Source organism: Urocampus carinirostris, chromosome 1 (assembly GCF_059441175.1).
Source record: "Urocampus carinirostris isolate Australia breed hairy pipefish chromosome 1, RoL_Ucar_1.0, whole genome shotgun sequence".
NCBI lineage: Eukaryota > Metazoa > Chordata > Actinopteri > Syngnathiformes > Syngnathidae > Urocampus > Urocampus carinirostris.
Window position 1 is genome coordinate 54,275,509 of NC_142349.1, and position 14,601 is coordinate 54,290,109.

Consider the following 14,601-nt stretch of genomic DNA (forward strand, 5'->3'; position numbering starts at 1 on the left):
TTCATACCTAGGGACAATTTGGACCGGGCAATAAACCGAACATGCATGTTTTTGGAATGTGGGAGGAAACCGGAGTGCCCGGAGGAAACCCACGCAAGCACGGGGAGAACATGCAAACTCCACACAGGAGGTTTGATCTCACGACCTCAGAACTGTTCCGCACATGCGCTAACTACTGCACCACCGTGCTTATACAAAATCATGGTGAGAAATTTGTATTCCTTTTACATTGTTGAAGTCCCTGCCATACTCATCTGGCAACTTGCTGCTACGCTGTGCTCTGTGGCACTGGTTTTCGTTTGCATTCGACAATACAGTGTCCATTTAGTGATCAAATATTGCACACTGGGGCTTTAGGTTTTAAAACCCTAATGTGAAGCACAGACCCTAGTTTCTAATGTAATACCTTAAAATGTACAACCTTAATAAGACACTAAAACCCAACGGTTGGGGATTAAGTTAGAGCTCAGGTTAGGCTTTTACAATGTCGTCATCACTGGTAGCTCAACTGGTAAGGTGCCTCATATCTACCCACTGGGTTGTGGTCTTGATCCCTAGTATATAGCATATTCTAAGTTTATAGTTGATATTAGTGTTAGAGCTATGGTTTTGGTATTGACTTTTGGTGGTTACTAGTAGATTAACTGATTCCCCTATTACACCCACAGAGTTGGGTGTTCAAACCAGTGCAAATTTTGTTTGAGTTAGGGATTTTTTTGGAGCTATTTTTATGTTATTTGTTTGAAGCTAGGGTTCGGGTTTTAGTAGGAATTAGGGTTTTTGATGTAAGTAGGGTTGGACTGTTGGAGTCATGGTTAATCGGTGAGTTTTCGGGTTTGGTTTTATTTTAGGAGCTAGGGTTAGGGTTAAAGTTTTGTTTGTTCTTTATAGTAGCAATGCTAGCTCAAATGGTTTAAATCTTGGATTATACTCACAGAGTTATGAGTTCAAATCCAAAACAACGCGATTTCTAGGGTTAAGATTTTAATTGCTCCAACAAACAAAACCCCCTAATCCTAGTTTCTGTACTTTCTTGAATGTGGATCAAACCCATAAACCTATTATGGTAATACAGGCATCTTTGCAGTTAGGATATCAGTGCTCTTTCTAACGCTAACCAAAACAACTACATTTGTCCACCCACTCTTTTAACAACTTAAAAACTATGTTTTCGTTTTGTTTCATCTTTGGCATCCTTTCAACGTGTTAAAGACATGGTTTCTTTTTCAACCTTCACTTCTTACCTAGTAAAGAATCTCAGGATCGTTTCAACATATTTCTAACATCTTGAAAAATTAGTCTTTCAACATTTTCAACTTAACAAAAAGATATTTTAACATTTTAAAAAATATCGGCTTTTATTTCACATTCAACTCAACACGGAAACCATTTTTGATATATTTTTCCAACTGACACTATTTCAACCCAAAATCTTGGCATCCTTTTGAAGTATTTCTAATGTATTCATAAAACACGTTTTTCACAACGCACCCCACCTTTAACTTTCACTTTTCAACCCAATAATGAACGTTGAGATCTTTTCTATGTCTTTTAACAACTTTTTAATGTCATAAAAAGACATTTTTTTCAACTTTCCAATTTTCTCAGTTTTTGCCGGGGTGGTAAGCGCCATCTCTCCCCGGGGTGAAACGTCACATGTTTTGTGGGTTATAACAGAGCATGTTGAATTTGATGTTCTGGTCCCAGTGACGCAGCAGCAGGAAGAGCTGCCTGGCGGCCCCCCGCAGACCCCCCAAGTCAAGACCCTCGGGCAGATCCTGTCCCCGTAGCCAGAAGTCGGCCTTGGCCGCTACTAACTCCCACTCCATAAAGAAACCGGCACAGCGATGCTCCAGCCAGGCCAGGGCCACCGCCGTGGCCCAGCTGGAGCCCTCCAAGTCGGCCCCTGCCGGCAGGGAAGGGGTGTCTGGCCCCGCCCCCTCCTGGACGTCCGTCTCGGAGCCACGCCCGCTATCCGCCTGGTACTGATTGCACCCTTCCGGAGGGTCTGACGGGTGTCTCCGGCGCAGTCGGGGCTCCAGCATCAAGGGGGTGTCGTCAGGGGTGTGGTGGAAGGGGGGGGCGGAAACCTGGTGGTGGTGGTGGGCGGGCCCTGTGGAGAGGGAGGGGCATCGGAAAGGGGGGCTGAGGCTGCGACGGTGCAGGATGTAGGGCGACGCCCTCTTCAGGCGCTCTAAGGAAATCTGAACGCAGTCGGCATACATTTCCGTCAACAGGAAAGCCCCCGATGCCAGCTGGAGGCGGACCTAAAAACAAGAAATTGCTGAATGGCTGCTAAGTTTTTTCATTTAAAAAAAATTAATACAGTGGAACCTCGGTTTTCGAACGCCTCTCAGTTCGAAAAAATCGGAGTCCGACCAAAAATTTTGAGAAATTCTCGCTTCGCTGTTCGGTCAAAAAATCGGAGTTCGAACGCCGGTAATGCGTGAGTGCGTACGCTAGGGTGCGATGCTGAGCGGCGTACGGATGTAGATCGCTCTTTTCGCGACCAACTGTTATCGCGTGCGGACGTGCTTCGTTTTGCTTTCGCTTTTGATATAGGTGTACGAAGTGTTTTAGCCCCTAATTATGCCTCCCAAGAAAGTCAGTGCAAGCAGCAAAGTTGCTACAGGTGAAAAAAAGAAAAGTAGTGCGTACAACTATTGCATTTAAGAAATAATAGCAAAATATGAAGGAGGTGTGCGAGAGTCTGATCTTGCTAGGGAATACCCCACTATCCACCTGCGCCTTCTGCTGACCACCACAAAGGTAAGAAATGCTATTCATAATTATTTTCTTTATCCTTTTTTTTCTTTCGTACGGAAGATTACAATAACGCGAACGTACAATTAGCCTGGGTTAGCTTTATGTTTACGTTGAACATTCAAGGTAAACATTCAGGGTGTTGGAACGGAGCCCAACTTTCAGGGTGTTGGAACGGAGCCGCCTTTCCAATGAACCGCTCACCACTTGTTGTGGAGACCCAGGTGCTAAATGACTTGTAAAAACGACCTGATTTTTTTTTTTTTTTTTTTTTTTTACACGTTCATGTTAGCGTAATCTTTCGTACGTAAGATTACGATAAAGCGAACGTACGATTAGCCTGGGTTAGCTTTATGTTTACGTTGAACATTCAAGGTAAACATTCAGGGTGTTGGAACGGATTAAAACGATTTACATTATTTTTAATGGGAAAAATGATTTCGGTGATCGAACAAATCGGTTTTCGAACAGGGTTCTGGAACGGATTATGGTCGAGAACCGAGGTTCCACTGTAGTGTTATCACTATGTTATTACCTGTTTGTTAGAAAGTGGCACTCTACAGCAGGGGGTCACCAACTTTTATAAGCTGAGTGCTACTTTTTTGTTTCCAGTTAGTGTAAAAGGGCTACCAGTTTGATAGTTCTTAAATAACCTTTTGTGTTATTACCAGGTTTAATTGATAGGACATAGGCTTGAAACCCAGAATTAATTCCCACAAACAAGTAGGCACAGTAGCAAGAAACAGAAGGAGACGACAGACAACGATGCGCTCTTAATTAATTACAAACCCGCACAAAGCTTGTCCTGCATGCTAGCTGTCACGTCGGACATCTTTTCATCACTCTTTCAGCCCGACGTGTGCATACTTGTGAACGAACAACGTGGCACACTAAAGCCGGCTTCACTAAACATTTTGAAACTGAGAGCTTTTTTTTTTTTTCTACAAATTAGCAAGAAACCAAACTGAAGCTGACGACGGACAACGAGGCGTACAAAGCCGATCCTGCATGCCGGCTCTAACATTGGACATTTTCCATCACATTTAGTCACGCACACTTGTAGCTGAATAATAAGCTGATTAATTTAAATAGATTTATCTTCATTTATGCAAACAAAGGGGCATTTTTATATTAATAGTACTTTATTTACCGTTAGGTGTCACGGTTGCCATGGTGCCCAATTGGCCCCGCCCGTGTGGCTCATTGACAGATTGGCTTTCCTTCTATTTAAAACCAGTCCTGTCACTCTAAGTGGGTCAGTCCGTCAACGAACTTCTGCCCCGCAAGACTTAGGTTTCGACTTGGTCCTGTTCCTGTTGGTATTTCCTGTCCGGTATTGTTCCCGTTTATTTTGTCCTGTTTAATTTCGGTTTCCAGTTTTGTTTCCGTCTATTTTTGTCCTGTTTATTATTTTTTCCAGTTTGTCTTCCCGTCTAGTTTGTCCTGTTTATTTTCGATATCCTGTTTCATTATCTATCCTGTCTGTCCCATCCTGTCCAGTATCGACCCCATCTGTCCAATATTAACTCGGGAAATTGGTATTGATCCCGCTGGCCTCTGGCTTCTTATCATTTCACGCCAGAGTGCTGCCTAACGTGCATGACTCCCCATTCCCGTAAAATAAAAGTCTTGTGTGAGAAATGTCATGCGTTTGGGTCCTGATCCTGTTCTGGTTCATGACATTACAGAGAGGTTTGTAGAGTAGCCAACAATTTTACTCAAGAAAAAGTATTGTTACTTTAGAATAATATGACTTAAGTAAAAGTAAAAAGTATTCATCCACATAATTATTTGGGTTAAAATAAAAAGTAGTTTGTGAAAAAAGTACTCAAATACAGGATAATTGTAGAAACGTCTTATTGATTTTTAAAAAAAAACAACCATTCAGTGAGATCATCAAATCATTAAAGTCCATCCAATCAACGATTAATTCCAAGAGTGGATTAAACAAATAGATATATGTGAGGCTACAGCCATATACACTGAGCATACAGTACAGTAAAAGAAAAGAAAACGTCCCTAACCCAGCTCACAAGTGCCACTTGTTGGTTGTTGAGGTCACTGGTCAAATCTAAATGAAAGAAACGAAGTCTCTGAAAACGCATACTTACGTGGATGGGATTTAAGTAACGGGTTCAATGAAGCCTAATGTAGCTTTCTCTCCTGGCTTTGATCTACTCAAGTAAAAAGTATAGGGCTATGAAAATACTCCCAAAATGTACTCAAGTAAATGTAACGCGTTACTACCCACTTCTGATTACATGTTTAACAAGTTAATTTGGCAGGCTGTGTTAAAAAGGCTCACGGGTCAACCGTGGCCCGAGGGCTACAGTTTGCCCGCCCCTTCCCTATCTCTTGGGTTTTTCTGTCCTACCAGGGGCAGGTAGTCCGGAGCTTCGTTGTCAGCCTGTTTTTCGGTCTCGGCGGACAAGCAGTGCGACTTGAGGGGAACTTGTCGTCCCGATGAAATGGACGAGCGCAGTCTGCTGAGGGGAAACCTAGACAAAAATCGTTCGATTTGATTTAGTACCATGAAAAGTATTTCTATTCATTTATTGTAGGATGCCTGAGTCAACCTGTTGCCAAAGAAGCTCTCCATGGACTTGCTCTCGATGGATCGCTGAGAACGAAAGGACGGCGCGCCCGTTGTCGCCAAGCCTAGGATGGAAAGTTCAAAATAAAAAACAAAAACGTCATTCCGGAGTATTCAATTCCATTAAACTAAATCATGACAATTTGCAGAGTGGAATAAGATGTTTTCTCAGCCCTTCTTTACGCACCGAATATGTCTAAAGTTCAAACTTCCAGTATTCGTGTTCTGCTAATTGGTCGACGTCATATAAAATGCTTGTCTGCAATTTGATTTTGTCAAAGCATCTTGAACATCCTGACATGCTATTGGATGAACTACCTCCCACTATGCCTCATTCTTTCTTCAACTCAGAATCTCATGTAACAAACTTGAATTTGCTCAGCTATTTATCCCAAGGCTTGCAGTAATACCAAAGGGAGAAGCAAAAATGTGATAACCATGGAAGCAAAGCTTGAGAAAACAAACGAATAAATACGATGAAGGCACACGCATCCTTACCCTAGTTAAGAAATATGGCTGTAACCATTCAACAATTGGGCCAAATTTTAAGATTATTATCAAGAATAAGTTTCAAAATCTCTTTTAATTTGAATAGGCCGTTTCCTCCCCCTCTGCATCCACCCGTTACTCCACCATTCCAGCCAAAGTCACACCACACCAAAATGCCTTAACCTATTTTTAGTGTACATGTACATTTATTCATAATGTAATCACATAAAGGTATAACACAAATGAGTATAAGCTACTATAGATTTTTTTCTGTCATTTTAGGTTTTAGTTGGGGTACTTGCGTTTGGTATTAGCTAATTAAAATACGCTTACGGCAATTCCACTTTGCTATCCCTATCTCAGATCGGATTCCTGTCCTATCCCGGGTGTCTACTGTATATACGTACAGTATAAAAATAATAACGTTTTTAAAAATCAAGCTAGCGACGTAGCCCCTTCTTATTAGCAGCATTTTCAATCACTCACTGGAGTCACAGGACGTGAGGCTGCACGGCGAGGTGGGCGTTTCGTCTCTATCTAAAGGACAAAAAGACATCTGAATTTGACGGCAAAGCAGGGACAATCCAGAGACTGCTTTCCGTCTACCTGTTGAATTCCACGCGTCCTCTTCCCCCTCTCGGGTATCGCCGCCGATCGGTCTTCGTCCCACGGTCGTCGAAAAACGTTTCTGCTTGCCACTGCCTGAGCGGGAACTTCGACTACTTCCCCAACGAATTCCTGAATCGTAATTAAATTTTAAAAAATGCTTATTCATGAAACAAGATGGAGAGAGAATCTCTCACTCTCTCATTAGCTGCACCGCTTATCCTCAGTAGGGTCGCGGGGGTGCTGGAGCCCATCCCAGCAATCATCGGGCAGTGGGCAGGGGACACCCTGAATTGGTTGCCAGCCAATCGCAGGGCACACAGGGACAGACAACTCGCTGGCTCATTCACACCTAGGGACAATTTGGACCGGCCAATTCACCTGAAATGCATGTTTTTTGGAATGTGGGAGGAAACCGAAGTGCCCAGAGGAAACCCACGCAAGCACGGGGAGAACATACAAACTCCGCACAGTAAGTCCGGTAGCTGGATTAGAACCCACACAGAAGGTTCCCAAGACCTTAGAACTGTGCCGCACACGCGCTAACCACTGCGCCGCCGTGCTTTTTTAAATTGTGGCTTACCTGTGTTTTGGAGCTCCACACCATCCTGGGCGTCTTCTGGGTTGCCGTCGACGACGGTGAAGGTGGTGTATGCCGAGACAATGTTGCAGTGTTTGCTGGTCTGGATGGCCTTCACCCGGCTTCGCTTGGACGAAGCTGCAGAACATAATTGTAAAAAAAAACAAAAACACACACACATTATATTTACATAACAATTTGCTATGATTTTAATAGGCAAATTGGGTTTGTTTGTTTAAAAAATACCCTTAACATTTAAAATGATTTTGTTGAACAACGTCGGGGGGAAAATGACATGTACAAAACAACCCAAAAAACACTGTGTAGAGGCAAAACAATACAAGCAAGCAGCAAGTCAAAAATGTAAAACAAAGAACAAAGAACAAAAGTAAACAAAACCCAAATGTAAAAAAACAGGACAAAATAAAAACAAACTTTAAAAACAAACCAAAAAAGCAGATGAATAAAACTCAATAGAAAAACACACAAAAAACAAATACGAACACGAAAACAAACAAAATACAAAAACTTATCAAGAAAAAAACACAAACAAACAAAAACTGGAGAAATAAGATAAAAGAAACCCCAAATAATAAAAGAAAACAAGACAACATAAACCAAAAGAACCAAAACGGAACACATTAAAACCAAACAAAACCCAAAACAGATTTGAAATAAAAACCCCAAGATACAAACACAAAACGCTAAAACAAGGAAAAACAAACAAACAAACAAACAATTGAAACTTAAACAGAAAAACAAAAAGGACAAGACAAAAGACAGCTGAAATTTTAAAAAAGACAACACAAACCCAAAGAACTGAAACAAACTCAAACCAAACAAAACCCTGAACAACCACAAAAAAAATCACAATACAAAACAAATAAAACAAATCAAAACAAGACCCTCACAAAAACAAATCAAACACAAACAAACACAAAGGACATAATATAACAAGACAACCAAAACCAAACAAACAAAAACATCAAAACAAATAAAACATACAAACAAAAAATCCCAAACAAATTGAAATGAAACCAAACCAGAACAAAAACACTAAACACTAAAAAAAAATAAAAAATAAAAAAAAACAAGCAGAAAACAAAAGAAAACCAAATAAAACAAAAAATGAAAAAATTACTCATTTGTTTTCAATCAAGCTTTAAAAAATTGTCTAGTTGAATCTACATTAAAAATACTTTACAAAAATATACAGTTCTTAAAGGAAACCAGTAAAATTTGGTTAAATTTCTAAAAAAAAAAAAAAATTATTATTTTTAAAAAAAATCTGTCAATTTCTTCAAAACAACCCTGAAATATCAAATTGCCACCGGCCATTTTGTTTTTTGACCCAAATTGTAGCACAAGAAGATAATTAACCATGTCCAGCTTGGTTCTCTTTTTCAGCCATTTTCTCAAAATCTCGTATGACAGAACGAGCCGTCAGTTGGTGAAGGATCTCCTCCCAAGATTCTCTCTCTCTCCCGGTTGTATCGCTTTTGGTTCCTGACCCGGCCGAGGCCTTCTGGACCTCAGGGACCAAGAGGTGAGCCAGGTCGACCGTAACCTCCCACGAAAGGGCTTTGTCGCCCAGTACGCCGTGAATAAGTGAGCGGCAGTGACCCGGTTGAGGCTCCTCCAAGGGGACGGCAGTGAAAAGGGACTCCGGGTCCGTCAAGTTGTCCCAGTCCAGAGGAGAGGCGGGGAAAAGGAGTCCGCCTGTTGGACGGGAGGAGAATTGCAAGAGATTACCCGCTTTGTTTCCATGGTTGGCATGCTTTTGATTCTCTAATTAACATCACTACCAGGGTTGGGAAGGGTTACTTTAACTGGATTACTTTCAATTACTTTTGGATTACACCAATACCAAATATGCTAATATAAGACAAAAGAAACTAAATATGAATACAATTACAAAATTTTGTGCAGGCTTGGGGAGTAACGGAATACATGGAACGGCAAAAATGATGTTGGCAAGCTGTTTGGATTTATTTTCATTTTGTTTCTGTCGCATTTTATGTTAGTTTTGCCAGAGATCAAAGAGATCAAAGCCAGGAGAGAAAGCTTACCACGTGTTGTGAGTCATCATTTTATTCATATTTAGTTTCTTGTGTCTTTTATTAGCATATTTGGTATTGGAGTCATCCAAAAGTCATTGAAAGTAATCCAGTTAAAGTAACCCTACCCAACCCTGATCACTACAAACTCACTAAAATAATGGTTCTTGTCGTGTAGCGGGGAAAATGCTGTAAAGAGTGGCAGAAAAAAACTTCCTGTTCCAGTATTATAGAATTAAATCCTTTTGTTGCTTTAAAGAAAGCCAAATTGCAAGAAAATTTGCATATCGATTTGAAATATCTTAAGTAAAAAGGTCCATTTCTCTAAAATTACCGCTAAGGGGTTCGTCAGTGCAAAAATGTCATTTGTGATTTATTTGATAGTGCTTGGATATGGCTATTAATTAATTTTGTTTTTACCTTTCGCGAATAACAAACTAAGTAGAAAAAAATATTGACTCTGAATAAAGTTGTATAATCTTATCTTCCAAGGCGCAAAAAAAATATTTCTATCAGCCAAATTAAAATAGGCAAGAGTGGCTGTGAATAATCGGGATGCGAGAAGCTCATAACATGGCTAGCAGTTGGAAAACAATGCTAAAAACATCTATCCATCCATTATCTGCACTGCTTATCCTCAGTAGGGTCACGGGGGTACTGGAGCCCATCCCAGCTATCTTCGGGCTTTGGGCAGGTGATACCCTGAACTGGTTGCCAGCCAGTCACAAGGCACACAGAGACAGACAATTCGCTCCCTCATCCACTCCTAGGGACAATTTGGACCAGCCAATTCACTTGACATGGATGTTTTTGGAATGTGGGAGGAATCCGGAGTCCCCGGAGGAAACCCACGTAGGCACAGAACTTGCAGGAATCTCTCAGAATGTTACACCGAAGTGCAACAAAGTCCAACAAGCACAACAGAAATAAACAGGTATCAAACAGGCATGAACAGGTTTTCAACAAGGGTAAACAATGATCTGGCAAAGGGCAGTTCCAAAAGGGACGTTTAAGTACCCATAGCAGTAATCAGGGAAATGCAGGTCAGCCGGTGTCAAGGGGCGGGGCCAGCTGGGCGCCATGACAACCGTGCAGGACATGACAAAATCTTCGTAACCGTTCAATGATCGGGACATTTGTTATGAATTGGGAGCCCATTAAAGAAATGAAAACTTCTAAGGGCATGACATTCTTCACAAATGTAAGTTTTAAAATCGGTTTTTATTTGAATCTGCTATCTCCACCTCCCCTGCATCCACCTGGTATTCCACTGGACCAGCTCAATTCATGTGACATAAATGTCAAATGTCATTTTTCCTCTACATGTATTCATTACATTATATTATTACAAGCACGTATATTACATATGCTAAGTACATACTATATACTATTTTGTTATTTTACAGTTTTAATGTGTATTTATAACAAATTATAGGTTTTATGCCTGGCTATACAACAATTTGTATCCCGGGGTTTACTGTATAAGCAAAAAAGAGGGATGTTAAAAGACTCACTGGAGTGGTCGAGGCTGGGGTGGGACGGCGTCTCTGATTCTTTCTTATTCTCGCCATCGCTTTCCTCCAGTTTGCCTCCGAGAGTTTGGTGGAAAGAAACAGTTTCCAGAGCTCTCCTGAGGCGATGCATCTCCAGCTCGCCCTGGGGTGAGGACAAACTTCTGACAGCCATGGTGGAACGGGCCAGAGATTTTTGTCTCAGATGTGGTTGGTCTTCGCTCTGCACCCAGAAGCAAGATATGTTGATTGAATTGCGCCTGAACCCCCCCTAACCAAAGTTGAAGCAACTGATGTGTTAAATCACAGGTGTCAAACAGGCGGCCCGCGGGCCAGATCAGGCCCGCTAAGGGATTGAATACGGCCCGCGAGACAAAACTCAGAGAAGCGCAAGAGAAAAACATGCTGCAGGTTGAAATATGTCAACTTGATGTTGCCAAAGAAAGGTGCCTCGAACAAAGACACTGTACTTCTATTTCTTTATCTTTCTCTCTCTCCCCCTCTTTTCCACCCCTTTTCTCCCACTCTCTGTCTCTTTCACTCGTGTGTCTCTCTTTTTCTTTTCCTTTTGTTGCTCTTTGTCTCTTTCTTTCTCTCTCTGTCTTTTTAACTTCGTTTGCTCTAACTTCCTTTTTTCCTTTTCTCTCTTTTCTCTTTCTCTCTTCCCACCCTTCGCGCTTTCTTTTCTCTTTTCTCTCCTTCTGTCTTTCTATTTCTCTTTGGATTTCTTTGTTCCGCTCCCTTTATTTCCCCCTCTCTCACGACTTCTCTTTTTATCTCTTTTGTTTCTCACGCTCTCTCCCTCTCTCGTTTTCTTTGTCCCACCCTCTCTCCTTTTCCCTCCCTCTCTCTCTTGTTTCTTGATCTCTCTTTTTCTTTCTCTTTAATCTACTAGTCCGGCCCCCGACGGAATATTTGTTCTATCGTGTGGCCCCAGAGTTAAAATGAGTTTGACACCCCTGTGTTAAATAATTCAGCTGCTCTTATTTTGTGTGCGTGCTAGTGTGCATTTGTGCTTTTCATTATATATCTACGTGGAACATTGGCAATTCTTTCCTATTTTGAACTCCTAGCAGACTCAAGTAGCCAAGAAACAGAAAAGGTCAGAATTGAAACTTCTCTTTGTTTCTTTCTAGTTGATCAGTGTTTTTAATCTGTGATTACTTCTTATAAAATTATTGCTCCTTTTTGGTGTGGGTGTCCTGCATGTTTTTGGAGTTTCTCTGCTCCAAAACAAGCAATTCCAATCACCAGCATCATTATCACGCTCCTGCACAGATTGTTAACAGGCTATCATTTATATAAGCTAAGGTAAGAGAAGACAAACCACCAAAAAGATCCATGGGGAAGAGAGCTTTCAGCCGCTCTGCCCCCCAGCTCTGGAACTCATTGGCGCCTGACCTCCGAAATTCTGCCACCCTGTCCAGCTTTGAATCGGGACTCAAAACTTACCTCTTCAGAATTGCCGTTTCTTGATCACCTGCCTCACATACAGCCCCCTTTTAATTCTACTGTGTTTTATTTGCTATTTATTACTTTTACTATGGTTTTATTTTTGCTTTATTGTTGTATCCTACTATATGTACAGCAACCTTCGGTGTATTATTATTATTAAAAACATCCAGGCAATTGAGGACTCGGTTGCCCACCTTTGCTGTAATTCCTTGTTTATCTGAAAATCCGAAGTGTATGTTAAAATCCCCAAAGAAGCACTGCCCAAACTGCCTCCCCTCCATTTGCTCTGCTGGCCCCTTGCTCTCAACATTAGTCGACTGGGGATAATGGATCACAGTCAAAACAGTGTCGTTCTATTGAGGCAGGCTACAATGGCCGAAAAGTGCACTTTGCCAGTCACCTCCTGCAGCAATAGGGGGTTGGATATAATTTAAGTGCTGTTCATTTTAGGTGGAAAGAACGAGAAAAAAAGCATCAAAGCATGATGCACATTTGCTCTCTCTACTTGCATTCTCAGCAATAATCAACCCGGGATGATGGATCAAAACAGCGCAGTTCTATTTAAGAAGGCCACAATGGCACACTGCAGTTGCCCAAACTGAAAAAAAAATGCTCTGCCGGGACTTGCTCTCAGCAATGAGGATAATGGATTGCAGCCATAACAGTGCTTTTCAATTTAGACGTGACAGAATGGCGCCACTACCTACAAAAGTGCCTTCTACCCATCTCAGCTTGCAGAAATATGGGATGGGGGATGATGGATTGAAGCCTTACGAGCGCAGTTAATTTTAAGTGGAAATACAGTAACTGCAAAAAAAAGCCATCAGGCCTCCGGTCCCCACTTATAGCAACATGCAGTAACATGGAGCAATAGGTTCAGATTTTACGTTTTTGGGCATGCATTTACTTGGTTGTTGATATCATATTACATGGGAAAAGGTGTAAATGCTGGAAATGTGAATTTCCCTTCGGGGATGAACAAAGTATCTATCTATCTATCTATCTATCTATCTATCTATCTATCTATCTATCTATCTATCTATCTATCTATCTATCTATCTAAATAGGGGCCCAAAACCTCTTAAAGTGAAAGTGACATGAGACAGAAACGTCATATCTTGGGTGTCTACCGTACAATGTAAAAATGGGCCTGTCCATCTGTCTGCACATATAATTTTTCATATTATATGCATGAAAAAGTTCACCGCAGAGACTTCCTGGAGGTTCTGCTGCCACGCTGAGTCCGCCCAGCGGGACAAAGACAAGCGCTGATCCGGATCGGCGATCTTCTCGAGTCCTTGGGGTAAGGACCCTGTGTCCAGAAAAATCGGCGTCCTTGGTGCCGATTCAGTCGGACCGGCTCGGCTTGTAGCTTCAGAACTTGCTAAGGGCAGACTACGCTCGCTGCTGACTGAGCAGCGAGTCAGGACATACTGCTCCTTGATGTAGGAAGTCTCCTTGATCCTCGTCCGGATGTCACTAGACTGGGCCAGAACTGCAAATAAATGAGGAAAAGAAATGAAAGAATTTAGACCCCAAGATATGGCACTCCCGCCCACTATATAGTGTGAAATATTTTGTGTTTTTGTGTCCCTCTTTACAACATTTTCCCCAATATATGACATCAACAATAATAAACTTTGCGGTTTCCGATTTAAATCTATCTCCAAGATGCCTGTCTGCTATCTACATCATAAAAGATGCTGGTCATCTATCAGTTTGCGTCATGGCATCATGAAGATGGCAATATGCGATTGTCTGAACTACCTCCCACAATGCCCTTCTCTTTGTTCAGTTTAGAATCTCGTGTGCTCCTTAGAGACTTTGCGAACCGCCGACACATTACTGTTTTTTTTGTACTGTACTTATTATCTATGGGTCCCTAGACTTGCAGTGGTGCAAAAGAGAGAAGCAGAACCTGATATTGATGGAATACAAGCTGGCAATTATCCAAAAATGCAAGTTGTTTTATAATGGGTCCTTCTAATTAAAAATATGTAATTCCAGATTAGATTTTGCACTTAAAACCCTATCAATTGCCAATCATTTTTATCAAATCTTTGGCTTATATTACCATTTACCGAGGACCCCAGACCTCATCAGTTACACCTGACTCTAATTAGGAATCTAGAATTTAAGCAAAAGTTGTTGCATCATTGTTTCTCCTTGATGTTCATGATCTTATCTACTAGTTGAGTATACCTTCACAAATTTTGAAAGCCACAATAAGACTCTGCCAGGCTGTTTTTTGCTACCTGTTTTCTCCCCCCTCCTATGTGCAGAGTGCCTTTTGTTAAATCCTTTGCCCTCAAAGAAACTGTTATGTCATTCAGTTTGTGTGTCTTTCTCACCAAAACCTAAAAATGTACTGTATTTTCCACACTATAAGGCGGCTTGGAGTAAGGCACAAAGTAGTCTATGTCATATATTTTTCCTAAATAAGGTGCACTGGACTATAAACCACATTAAGTCAAAAATAGAGTACAAGCTACTGTATTTACAGTATTTGTGTATGACAATTACCAACTTCATACACTTAAAGCAGGG

The 14,601-nt window shown here is 41.3% G+C and overlaps 1 protein-coding gene across 1 annotated transcript in view; it reads right to left on the reverse strand.

Moving 5' to 3' along the window:
* Positions 1-1,537: 1,537 nt before the first annotated feature.
* vwa5b2 (von Willebrand factor A domain containing 5B2) overlaps positions 1,538-14,601 on the reverse strand; it is a 30,582-nt gene continuing 17,518 nt past the window's right edge. Inside the window, exons 14-22 of the mRNA XM_088345498.1 lie at positions 13,260-13,549; positions 10,603-10,822; positions 8,412-8,750; positions 7,035-7,169; positions 6,452-6,583; positions 6,332-6,382; positions 5,340-5,421; positions 5,138-5,261; positions 1,538-2,267 (exon numbers count right to left, since the gene is read on the reverse strand). Of these exons, the coding sequence (XP_088201624.1) occupies positions 1,653-2,267; positions 5,138-5,261; positions 5,340-5,421; positions 6,332-6,382; positions 6,452-6,583; positions 7,035-7,169; positions 8,412-8,750; positions 10,603-10,822; positions 13,260-13,549 (1,988 nt within the window). The 3' untranslated portion in view covers positions 1,538-1,652. The remainder of the gene's footprint in view (positions 2,268-5,137; positions 5,262-5,339; positions 5,422-6,331; positions 6,383-6,451; positions 6,584-7,034; positions 7,170-8,411; positions 8,751-10,602; positions 10,823-13,259; positions 13,550-14,601) is intronic.